General features: G+C 36.1%; 1 protein-coding gene across 1 annotated transcript; it reads left to right on the forward strand.

Moving 5' to 3' along the window:
- The first annotated feature begins 5,264 nt into the window (after positions 1-5,264).
- Positions 5,265-11,152, forward strand: LOC132857799 (uncharacterized). Its single transcript, XM_060887854.1, has 10 exons — positions 5,265-5,533; positions 6,272-6,490; positions 6,968-7,121; positions 7,500-7,569; positions 8,441-8,837; positions 8,988-9,083; positions 9,389-9,702; positions 10,131-10,312; positions 10,444-10,613; positions 11,140-11,152. Exons 1-10 carry the CDS (start codon positions 5,265-5,267, stop codon positions 11,150-11,152), a joined length of 1,884 nt encoding a protein of 627 aa, XP_060743837.1.
- Positions 11,153-12,830: the final 1,678 nt, after the last annotated feature.

Here is a 12,830-nt window from a genome sequence, read left to right on the forward strand (position 1 = left end):
TTTTGTGTGATTTTTGTGTGTGTGTGTGTGTGTGTGTGTGCGAGAATCTTGGACATAACTGTAGTTAATATGCACACCATAACATTATTTAATAAAGTACGTATAATACACCAGTTCCACAGTTCCACCTAATACACAAGGTCGCAGGAAGTCTGAAACGTATCCCAGGGTACTCAGGGAAGAGGACACCCTGGATGGATTAAAGTGGCATCACAAGCTCACACCTACTCACACTTCCATACACACTATGCACCATACACATAGCCAGAGTACCTAGAGGAAACCCCCTCTGGAACCTGGGGAGCCACTGTGCCCCCTCATACATGCAGAAGTAAAACTTGGAACATGGAATTTCTGACATTTAACTTTGAAAATTGACAAATCAACATGGCTGCTTCTTTATGTTACACTGTTTAAAGATGAATTTGCTTTAAATCAGTCAAGATGCCAACATATTATGTTCAATCAATATCCTTGTCTAAACAGTTCAGTGTTTTGAGGAAGTAAATATGCATCACTTGTTTTATGTTTTACCTTACAGCAGGGATACATGGAGGCAAGGAGTCTAAGATGTTCCCCCTCTTGTAGCTCATATTCTCCAAAATCCAAACTCTCCACAACCCAATTCTGACAGGACAGAGGGAGCTCTAACTTCAACTTCCAAGATAAGTTGAATGTAGCATCACTCCAGTTACAGGCTATATTGTGTAGCGTGTTTGTCCATAGAGTTCACTCAGCTGCCATGTGAAGCGAAGTCTGTTTTCTCATCACCACAGTTACATCATATTTATCATAGAAGTTTCCTCAAGTCTTTACACTTGAAATATGATGACTTTTACTGGACCAAAACACAGGTGTTCAAAAGTTGTGGGAGTATTTATCTATTTTTTCATTGTCTGTGTGTAACAAAGAGAGAGAGAGAGAGAGAGAGAGAGAGAGAGAGAGAGAGAGAGAGAGAGATTAAGAGCATGCATAAGTGGATGATGAGTCTTTTTAGTGACTGAATGAGTGTGCAGGTCAGGGGCCAAAGAGAGGAGATCCTATTCTTTGCAGATGTGACCAAGTGTGTGTGTGTGTGTGTGTGTGTGTGTGTGTGTGTGTGTGTGTGTGTGTTTGAGAGAGAGAGAGATCTCTGCATCTGTCATCACTTTATTGTGTCACCACCAATTACAGATAATTACACCTGGCAGCATCAGCTTCAGTCAGCCAACAGCACACCACTTTCATCCAGTTTCTGATGAAGCGAATGGCCTTCTATCACAATTTATTTCTCTCTATCTCACACTAACACACACACACACACACACACACACACAGACACAAAAACTACAGACTTATACACAGAGATGTTTGACGATTTTTGTATCTACAGTACACTGATGTCTCATCAGACATGTATTCCTGGCTCAGCATTCCCAGGATACTCTCTGAATTCAACATGATTCTGAGCATGATAACGCAGTTGAGGTTTTGATCATGTCTTTGAAATGAAATCATAAACATTTTGACACATTTAATTGCATCAAACTAAATATCAGTTGTAGGCTTTATACATAGATCAACATTCTTTCATTTTTTCCTTACAGAATATTGTAATGTAACCTCTGAATGGTCAGAAATTTTATTACAAAATTTGATTACAAAATTATTATTATTTTTTTAACTTGCAGTACATGATAGTGATATAAAATTATAGAATGACCTGGTAGTCACAGGAAGAGCTAACTGGCTAACAAGAGCTAAAATACATCGTTTTGAAAAATAATAGCAATTGATTTCACACTTACTGCCATCTAATTAAACATCATAGTCATTGAGGATTGCGTTAGGTTTTACTTACATTACCAAATTCATCTTACAAAATTCTTGTTACTCATTTTGACATCTTTTCTTTTTTAACTTTAACTTTTTTTAACCAAGGTCTATTATCTCCAAGTCTTGGAAATGTATCATATATAAGATCTAAACTTTCTCTCTTATTTTGCAGTAAAAATAAAACAATAACAGCAGTTAGTTTAATGATTAAAGCAGATCTAATTAAAAAATTATTTGTCATCCTTGACTGACCCAGCTTTAGATTTTACAACAGAAGCTCTACACTTAATCATATTTTACTGCCTGGCTTGACACACACACACACACACACACACACACACACACACACACACACACCACACACACACCTGCTCAAAAATGCATATCCATGATTCACACATGCCCTATTGCTGTTTACACCAAAAATAACTTTGTCACATTATAAAACTCCAGCTTGTGTAAAATGTGTAAAAAATATTCCTTCATCAAATTAGCAAAAATGCATACACAATAGTAAATTTCCTGAAATAATTACAATACATGTGGAGTGATTTTCAGTCATCTGGGAGCATGCTGAAAATAAACAGGAAGTTTAATAACATTTAATATATAAAACTTAATATAAAAAAAGGAAATGTTCAGTATCTGTAACAAAATCTATATTAGACAATTGAGTATTCACTGTTAAAGATGCACACTTTGTAGCTCACCATATAAATGTAACTGAATTTGTGGTATTGACTGTTAAGTCCTATGTACAAAAGGTTTTTCTTAAGTTTAATATCTCCCACTGAGGCATATGTTTATATGATGCTCTTGATTTGATTTGATTTGATCTAACATTGTTTTGCACAAGCATGTGGAGTCCATGCCGGCTCAAGTGCATGTAGCTATTAAAGCAAAGTAGGACAATTAACATACAAAGAAAAATAAAACTTTTTAACAGTGGTCTCTGATGTTTAGATCCTGTCATAAGACTGAAATAAGTGCAGTGTGTTCATCAGTTTTAAAACCTCATTGCCAAAGTTAGAGATGCATAAAATTAACACACAACATGCCTTACTCAAAGACATCACCAGTAAAACACACAGATAAAGTAAACGAAATGCAGTCAGAGGTCTAGTCTCTACTTTCAGTCGTTTCTAATTTGATATGAGCAAAGCCAGTAGTCAGACTGGTCAGTTCTCGGTTCCTTGCACTGACCTTCTGCAGCAGACACCTATACCTAACAAAAGCATACACTCATCACAAACTCAGTGATTTACAACATGTCCTTCTTTCTGGAAAGATGTAAAGAACTGTGGGAGGAACAAAGAGACGAATAAGAAAGGGGGATGAAAAAGGGTATTCTTATTCCTTTAATTGTGTAATTCAGCCTCCACCACAGTTCATTCTTTTTTTTTTCTACCTTAGTTTCCAGTGACATCTTTAAACTGTAGAGCGAGTTCTCCAAATGAGAGGTCGGGCTGCCGCCTGCTTCTGATTGAAAACATAAAGAGCTCAAGAACAGAGAGACCGACTGCTGCTACCACTGAGATGTTAACCGTTACCATCTGTGTGTGTGTGTGTGTGTGTGTGTGTGTGTATGTGTGTGTGTGTCTGACTCTTCCTCCCTCCCCTCTCCTGTCTCTCTCTCTCTCTCTCTCGCTCTCTCTCTCTCCATCCGCATCCCGCTGATTCTTACCCTCTCTGAAGGCACCATAAAGCATATGCTTGCAAGAGGAAGTGACTTAACAAGGTGTGAGGCCCAGGCCTGACCAATAAGAGGTCACATTTTGTGGGTCCCCTCCCACCCTGTTCACTCTGAGTGGTTGTCTGTGTTCCCCAGATGTTCTGTCTTTAATGATTTTTTAGCCATTAGGTTGATTGTTGTTTATGGCTGTGAAATGCTGGAATGTGGAACTCAGAGGAAGGGTTTAGGAAAAAAGTGTGGAGGGAGAGAGAGAGAGAGAGAGAGAGAGAGAGAGAGAGAGAGAGAGAGAGAGAGAGAGAGAGAGAGAGAGAAAGCTGATAGCTTTAATTGCACTCATGGTTGAATTTCGCACATTTTACCATTAAAAAGATGTCCAAACACTTAGATTGTGACACTGAGTTGCTAAAATACATGTCTGACATTTGTATCTATTTATCTTCCTGGACATAATTCATATTCTTATGATTATAAATACAAGTAATGACTGTAGACTGTGAATTAAACCAGTGACAACATTGAGATAGTTCAATTAGATCCACTCAGTATGCTTGCTTTCTCAGTAATATGAATCTTTCCTGAATTTTCTCCTTCATTTCGCCTGAACAGAGCAGAACCCTACACTTACTGTAACTGTTTTTAAACCCATTATGTAAGCTATTCTACAAACAATGAAGTAGATACTAATCAGATGACTCTTTTATAGTATATAGCAGATGGTTTACTCTACACCACAGCAATAATCAGACACAAACTCAGATGTCCTTGGTGGAATTAAGAAGCCATTAATTCCTCATCAGCTATTTGGATAATAAGGCAATGATATAGACAAATCAAGTGTGGTCTACTCACCACACAGCAGCGTCAAGGAAGTGCATTCATTAGACAAAAAGAACAAATATAAACAATCTTCATTCATTTATCCATTTGAATACCACTATACTAGTGGTATCTAATTAATAAACAATTCAGAGATAGATATAGCAGATATAGAGCTCATAACATTTTTAGTTAAAACAATAGTTTGTTGTACAGCATGTTAGAGCCGTGCTCTCGATACATGCTGGATTCATGCGACCCTGACCAAGATAAAGTAAAGATAAAGGTGATGATTAAACCAACTACTCATGCTTCAGTACACAGTCTGATGCTTATTTTTTACTTGAAATGGCTAATATTATAGGATATTAAAATAAATCTCCAAGATTATTTGATCAATAACAAATAGTACTATATCTACCATGCAATGTAACTTGTACAGTAACATTGTTTTGCACATAAGTAATATGTATGTATATATATATATATATATATATATATATATATATATATACATATATTATGGCATGCCGTTTAGGAAATTATTCATGAGAGAATTGAATGAAAACTCGGAATATATTGAATGAAAAACTCGGAATATATTGAATGAAAACTCGGAATATATTGAATGGTTCTCAAAAACTCGGAATATATTGAATGAAAACTCGGAATATATTGAATGAAAAACTCGGAATATATTGAATGAAAAACTCGGAATATTTGGAATGAAAAACTCGGAATATATTGAATGAAAACTCGGAATATATTGAATGAAAAACTCGGAATATATTGAATGAAAACTCGGAATATATTGAATGAAAAACTCGGAATATATTGAATAGATTCTGACGTCATCAAAACGCAGCCGATATCTTGTACTTCAGGCAGAATGAGTGAGTCAGCGAGAAACTTAGTTGCTGCAATTTTGAGAAATGAAGAGATGGTTAACACGTTGGTGAGTGCGTGTACGGCTCAAAGTGGTGCCGGAAACCACACTCAGTATCGGACTACGGATGAAGAAATGTATTCGCTATTTCACCGAGGAAGGCCAAATGCAGTGGGCCTCAGCCAGCCTGCTCATGTCCATCTAACGGGTAGTACAAGTAATGCTTTTGAAGGAAACATCCCTGACAGTCCTCAGGGGCCGTGTGTGTCAACCCCTGTCTACAATCTGCGTCCGTTCACTCGGAAGGGCCCAAGAAAGAATAGGTGAGTAATAAGGGAATAATGGGAGGGTTGTGTCAGGAAGGGCATCCGGTGTAAAACCTGTGTGAAGTAGATGTACATAGTTCACAACAATATTTTGAGTCTACTGTAATTTCATCTTATTTACACTCAATGAGAGAGAGAGAGGATATAGGAAAGTTTGTTTTTGCCTTGTTTACAATAAGTTGTACTTCTTTCGTCGTCAGCCAAATACACTCCATCACATAAAAAATTCACGTGTATCACTTGTGCTGTTATTTCAGTAAAAAAAATATATCCAGTTTAGCTTTTATAATGGATATCTGTTGGTGCAGGTGTTTGTTTACATTGAGCAAGTAGCTTATTAGTAGCTCATTTTAAAGTAGATTATTAAATCTGGCACTTAACTGTTCATAACATCACTTTTACTAAACAATTTGATTTCACTTATGGTGCAGCTTAAACTTCAGGCAGATATCTAAGTACTGTGAAGGTTTCATTAAATTCTGTCCAGCCAGTTTTGTGTGATGTGATAAAAACTTAGTTATACACAATGTTATTACTGTTACAATTATTACACCAGAAGCCAGGTGTGCCAAATGTACCAAGTCAAATAAATGCAAGAATTCAAGAATGCATAAAACCTTCAAAATTCTCACTGTTAACAAATTTGCCTGTACATAAACAGTGAAGATAACTACCTAAACACTACAAACCGTACTAACTGGCTATATGCTGATTTTATTTTCTAATATTTCTAAGGTGTCATGCAGATTCACATTCGGTGGATCAACTTTTCACAAAAGAGGTGGTTCTCCTGCCAGACCATACATATATGCATGTGCCAAGGCGTGCCACAAAAGCTTGGCTATTTGAAAATGGACACATTAAGTCTGCTTTGGAACTTAGCCGCAACTGGGACTCTACCAAAGTAATGCAGGCAATATCTGAGGCATTCCAGCCGATTGTGGGTGCATGCAGGTGAAAGTATTTTAAAAATAATCATACAAGTTTTAACCTGCCTTGTTAACTGTTTTTCATGTTTACTGCTTTTGTGTTAGTACAAATTATTATTATAATGGATGGCTTGCCCAGTTGGTGGACCTCTGTGAACATCATTAAAAGAATATTCAGGCAGTTAACAGAAGCCTATTAAATTAAAATTAGCCATTACTGTCTACAGTACATTTCAAACTCTTGCATCTCTTTTTTTTATAATAGATCTGTCCCACAATCAAAATTCTCAAATTAATTATAGAAGTATATATTATTTTCTGCATAAGTACTGTAAGTCTTGTTACCTTTAAGTAAATAACTCGAACCATCCTTTTGAATTTCTATTCTAAATGTAGCATAATTGACATAATGTAAATTTCTTTGGGTGCATAAAATTAACATAATCTTATTAGCTGTCACAAATGTTTGACTTGCAGTGATCTGTGCTTCTTTTCCCCTCAGGTTACAGATTTTGTTACCTTGCCATAACAAACTGGTTGAGCCATCCCTTAGCCCCAAACAGACCCTGACTGGAGCGCTTGTGAAAAAACTCTTTCATCAGAAGTCCATTTATGTCAGACCAGACAAGGTGCTGATAACAGAGGAAAAAGAGCTTGTATGTAATGTTGAAATGAGATAAACACACACATACATGCATACACTGCCTGGTCAAAAAAGAAGCACCATTTTAGAAGGTTATAATTATTGGGTTGCATCAAACAAAGAAAACCAGAGAATTGAAATTACTAGAACTAGGGCAATGGATATGTGTCAAGTGGTCTGATGAGTCCAGATTGACCCTGTTCCAGAGCGATGGGCATTGAATGAAATCTTAGTGTGCAACTTTTTTGGCCGGGCAGATTACAGTATATAGCTATCCCATTTCCTGCTCAGATTAACACAGTCACATGGTATACATTGCAGCTACTGATTTTGTTAGTATGTTATTTTGGATCCAGTAACATTTCTCACTTTTATTTATTTCAATTTATAGTCAATTCAAGATGGAGACAGTCAACATACAAACAGCAGTGAACCCCAAGAAGTATCAGATGACATAAATGGTATTTCTATCTACAAATACATACAGTGCATCTCAGAAAATAAGAATATTGTGAAAAAGTTACTTTTCTTTCTTTGTTAATATAATTTGAAAAACAAAACTCTAGATTGATTACATTCATTTATTCATTCATCTTCTACCGCTTATCCGAACTACCTCGGGTCACGGGGAGCCTGTGCCTATCTCAGGCGTCATCGGGCATCAAGGCAGGATACACCCTGGACGGAGTGCCAACCCATCGCAGGGCACACACACACACTCTCATGCACTCACGCACTCACACACTAGGGACAATTTTTCCAGAGATGCCAATCAACCTACCATGCATGTCTTTGGACCGGGGGAGGAAACCGGAGTACCCGGAGGAAACCCCCGAGGCACAGGGAGAACATCTAGATTGATTACATGTAAAGTGAAATCTTTCAAGCTTTTGTTGCTTTAATTGATTACAGGTTATTATTCTCATAAAATAAAAAATGCAGTATATCAAAATATTATAATATTTAATTTTGAGTTTGAATAAATTAAGGCTGTTATCAAAGTAACCTGGTCTTTAATAGTGCTTCAGCAGTTTCACAGGCTGATTTCCCCTTCCGTGCCATGCTGCACTGATCATTTTTAGAAGTTACATACATTTCTGTATTGTACATGATTTCTTTGATTGATCTGAGAAAGTATTTGGATATTTTGAGATTTTTTTTTATTTTATATTCTGAGATTTTTTATTTTCATGAAATGGCATCAAAACTGGCATGTTACACACGTTCAAGTACAATATGTTTTCTTATTTAACAATTTAAATGCCTTTGCCTGTAACTGCTGCAATATATACATTTCTTTACTCATCTCAAAAATTGTTGCTGTCTCCACAGATGCCACACAGTCTTTCTCCAGTGGTGATCAAATTATCTGGTGTGCAGCCACCCAAGCTGTTCTTACAGATGCACCTAGCATCTCAAAAGACAACAATGCAATGTCTAGTTGTGCTGCTGTCATCACCATTGATGGTATTCACACCTTGCCCAGTCAAGCTTCTGTCATCTCCAGTGGTACCACAGATGATTTTCCCATTGTATCATCTGCCATCAACAGTAATCCCACTAATGGTTTGTCCTGTGGCACCAATTTAAATTCAAGTGATGACAAACGTGACTGTCCTTCTTCTAACACCTCCGCCGTAACCAGTGACCATTCCCCTCCCATCTCTGGTGCTATAGCCTCAACTGTCTCCAGTGCATCCAGCAATAATGTAACCCGAACCCCTTACAGGTTAACTGTTTCCATTGTTCTGTTTTTAAAAATCATTGTTGTGTTTTTAGATTGTGTTATTTACAAAACTGCAATATGCACAAAGTGAAATAGTATCTTGCAAACCTACCCTGCAGACATGTTTCAGTTTTTATGTTATTCCTTTTGTAGTACTTATCTGGACCTATTTGAGGAAGAATATTTCTCTGATGATCCTGATCTCCAGGAAGCTATTTCAAGATCTTTGACTGCTAGAACCAATCAGAGGTCAGAAATATTTTAGTCTTTGGAATAAAATACAATTCTTCACGTTTTAATAGAAGTTTTTAACTGACATAAGGATGATAAGTTGTTCGAGCAAGCAGCTGCACATTACTGTAAACTCAACTGCAGCAATAGGCTGCAGTGAAAACCAGAGAGGTAGAGGTGAAATTAAAAGAAATTTGCAAAATAAAAAAAGCCTAAATATTATTAAATGCATAATATCAGGGTTTTTCCCTATATCATTTTTGTTCTGTGTTAAAGTTATATATTACCTTGACACTAAATACATATTATTTGTATTATTTTAGTGATTCAAAGATAAGTTTGAAGGGAATAATGGAGCAGATCGCTTCGAGAATAAATAATGATGAAACTGTGCGCTTTAACATAATAAGAAGGAATGTGTGGGATGGAGCTTCCAGAGCCATGGGCCGTTCCAATTTTGCACCAGAAAAGAAGATCGATATAAAGTTCACAGACGATTACGGAATATCTGAGGGTGCCATTGACAATGGAGGGCCTACCCGGGAGTTCTTCAGGTTGTGTCTTTATGAAATCAAGGACAATATTGGAATCTTCGAGGGTCCACCTAATGCTAAAGTCCTCACATGCAATTCCAGAGGTACTACTGAATGTATTATTTTTTTTTTATAATGTGTTTTTTTTAAATGTTTTTTTATGTATTGTACTGAAATTGACTAGGCCACTTATATATTTGTATTTACATTTGGGATAAATAAGGACAATAGTATGCTTTTTGTATTAGGCTTTATTTCTAGATTATATATTTGTTTAATATTTTTAGTCGTGAGATTTGGCGAAATAAGTGATCTTGTAACCTTGGGAAAATGTAAGCACTTTAGGTATTTTATATGAAATACTTTTTAATCTAGTGTTATTAAAAAGCATTTTATGTCATTAAAGTCTTTTTATATAAATATTTTTCTCCTTTAAATTGGGTTCCCTATGTTAACATGAAAGCCAGCTGTACTATCATTAGTCTCACTTGGATAATTGGTCATAATGTTCAAGTTTATTTGCAATCAACAGCAATGAAAGACAATGGATACTTCCGTGCTGGTCAGATCATGGCTATGTCACTTGGCCATGGGGGACAGAGTCCATGCTTCCTATCTGATGTCTTGTATGAATGTCTTCAAAAGGGTCCAGACAATGTAAAGGCCAGAATCGAACATATTAATGATGATGAAACAAGGTCACAGGTGCAATTGGTGAGTTTTTTTCCTGTATAATTTTATTTAATTACTAGTTTACTAATAACCATACACCTTAATTTTTAATACTGAGTCTCTCAGTAATTGCTATGTACTGTACTTATGGTTATGTTAATGTAATATTTTAGATTTTAGAAGCTGAGACAGAATCACAGCTGGAAGATGCAGTTGCTGGGGCAGCCAGCTTGATTAGTCTTGCAGGTCATAATGTGCTTGTAACACTGAAAACCAAAGAAGAGACTGCAATGGACTTGGCTCATTGGTATGTCCTCCAGCGGACCCGTGCACCTTTTGAAAGGTATTCTTATTTCTTGGCAGATTCTACAGTTTCCTAGTAGAAACATAAATGTGGTTCTTAACTGTTGCTAATGTTGTGGCTGTGTTATAAATTATTTACCTACTTTACTATTATACAATATAGGATGCACAGACTGTCCATATCATATGCTGATTTACTCACTGTTAATTTGCTACATCAGAATGATTTAAACTTTATGATATTATGATGTTAAAAAATTATGATGTTCAAGAATTCAAGTGTGCAGTCCTGTTCAATAACAAAGAAAAATAAGCTAAATATTAGCCATCACAGAAACTATATAGAATTTTGACTTTATAGTAGGCATTTAATTTTTTAAGATGATTGAATGAGTTTCTCCTCAGATTGCCTTAGAAAAAATGTATTTGTTTGTACAGTGGATCCCCTGCAGATTTTGTAAGTTTTCCCACTTACAAAGAAATGAAGGGTATATAATTTTAGATCCATCCATGACCCATGTTCAGGAGATTCTCACCTAAGCATAATTATTGCCTCAATTTGGCAGGCCATGGAGGTGATCAGTCTGCATGGGGCTCCAGACAGAGGGCGATTGATGGTTATTTTGTATTTCTTACTTTTGCGAATAATCGCTCCAATAGTCTCATTCTCACAAAGCTTTTATACACAGTTGTTGTTAGGAGCACCTTCTTAAATTAATCTGTGTACCACATGAGCCCATAACCAGTCTGTGGGAGCCAGAATTATCATTGGATAAAATATTTATTTTACTCATTGAAATGTAACTCAATTTATAACATCTATATAATGTGTTTTTTCTGAATCTTTGGTTTTCTGTTGTATTCGAGCCTATGTTTTTTTTTTCTGGAACCAAGCTTAAACCAGTGTCATTTATACATGTATTGGAATACCTTAGGATTTGTAGCATTGTAAGAGGGTAGACCTTTTTTCAAAGACATTTAAACTGTTTTTTCTTCTAGGTTCTGTGATGGCTTACAGGCGCTTGGTGTCTTAGATGCTCTCCAGAGATACCCTCTGCAAATGATGTGTCTTTTCGTGAAGCCTGAGAAGGCTTTAACAGCAGCTGATCTGGAGAGTCTGTTCCAAATAATTCATTCTGAAAGGGGGAGTAATCGATTTCAACAGGAGTGCCACACTCTTGCTTTTTGGCAAGACTATCTTCAGGATGCTGAATGTAAGTTCCCTGTATAGTTCAATGTTTCAGAATTAAAATAATATTTCACTCAAATGTTCTTTACGCTCCAAATTGTTTTGGTCACATTTCACAAATTTTTTTAATGTAACTTGCTCCTTGTGACATTTTATTTTATTCTAAATATAGCATGCATACTTTAAGCTTTGTTAGAAGATGAATTTAACCCTGAGGTTTCATTTAAACATGACATCAAGCTGACAAACAGTGAGCATCTGTAATGCCTACTGTAAAAAAAAAATTGCCTATTTACATATCTAGCAGACATGGATCGAGATCACTAATTTGGATCTCTTTTTGTGTCCACCATACCATAAGAAAAATATCTATTTGTTTAGCCCCTAAACATTCCACTCTCTTTACCAGCTAGTTGGGAACCCTGTCTGCCTATTGCCTGATGCTAGGTAGGTGGGGTAATATGGGTTTGTAATAGCAGATTTGGTTATAAATTGTAAATAATTGTATTGTTATAAACTTTCAAATTACACTAGGTCATCTCACTGTATCAAAAAGACAGATATTTGCAGGTTTTAAGAAATTTAACCAAGTCACCAGTCTTGCATCACTTTTCCATTACTTCAGGCATATTGTGTCTCACACCTGTCAATTCAGCAGCAATAGTAATCATTATTTTTTTCTTGTTGCTCTAATTCTGTTTTTCACAGTTGAGAAAGATGTCTCCCTGGAAGAAATTCTTGTTTTCTTCACTGGATGTGACAGCATTCCTGCACTGGGTTTCTCTCCAAAGCCAACCCTTGAGTTCATCACCCATTCACGATTTCCACTGGCTAACACTTGTGAAAATATTCTTCGCATACCAATCCATGTAGAATATGCTAATTTCAAATCTGACATGGATTTTGCTATACGCAACTCCCCAGGTTTTGGAAGGGCTTGAGAGGTTTTGTGCTTTTATTTTTTGCTTTTTTGCAATTCTGAAGTAAAAAAAGATGGATTGCAGTTTCTGTTCAGACCATTTTGCATATTTATTTTTTCTGTAACATAATATTTGAAAAATTCAACAT

The sequence above is a fragment of the Tachysurus vachellii genome, chromosome 2 (assembly GCF_030014155.1).
Source record: "Tachysurus vachellii isolate PV-2020 chromosome 2, HZAU_Pvac_v1, whole genome shotgun sequence".
Lineage (NCBI taxonomy): Eukaryota > Metazoa > Chordata > Actinopteri > Siluriformes > Bagridae > Tachysurus > Tachysurus vachellii.

Coding starts and splice junctions, on each gene's coding strand:
- LOC132857799 (XM_060887854.1), top strand. CDS start 5,265: ATGGTTAACACGTTGGTGAGTGCGTGTACGGCTCAAAGTGGTGCCGGA. Junction 7,122..7,499: donor TAACAGAGGAAAAAGAGCTT/GTATGTAATGTT, acceptor TTCAATTTATAG/TCAATTCAAGATGGAGACAG. Junction 8,838..8,987: donor GTAACCCGAACCCCTTACAG/GTTAACTGTTTC, acceptor TTCCTTTTGTAG/TACTTATCTGGACCTATTTG.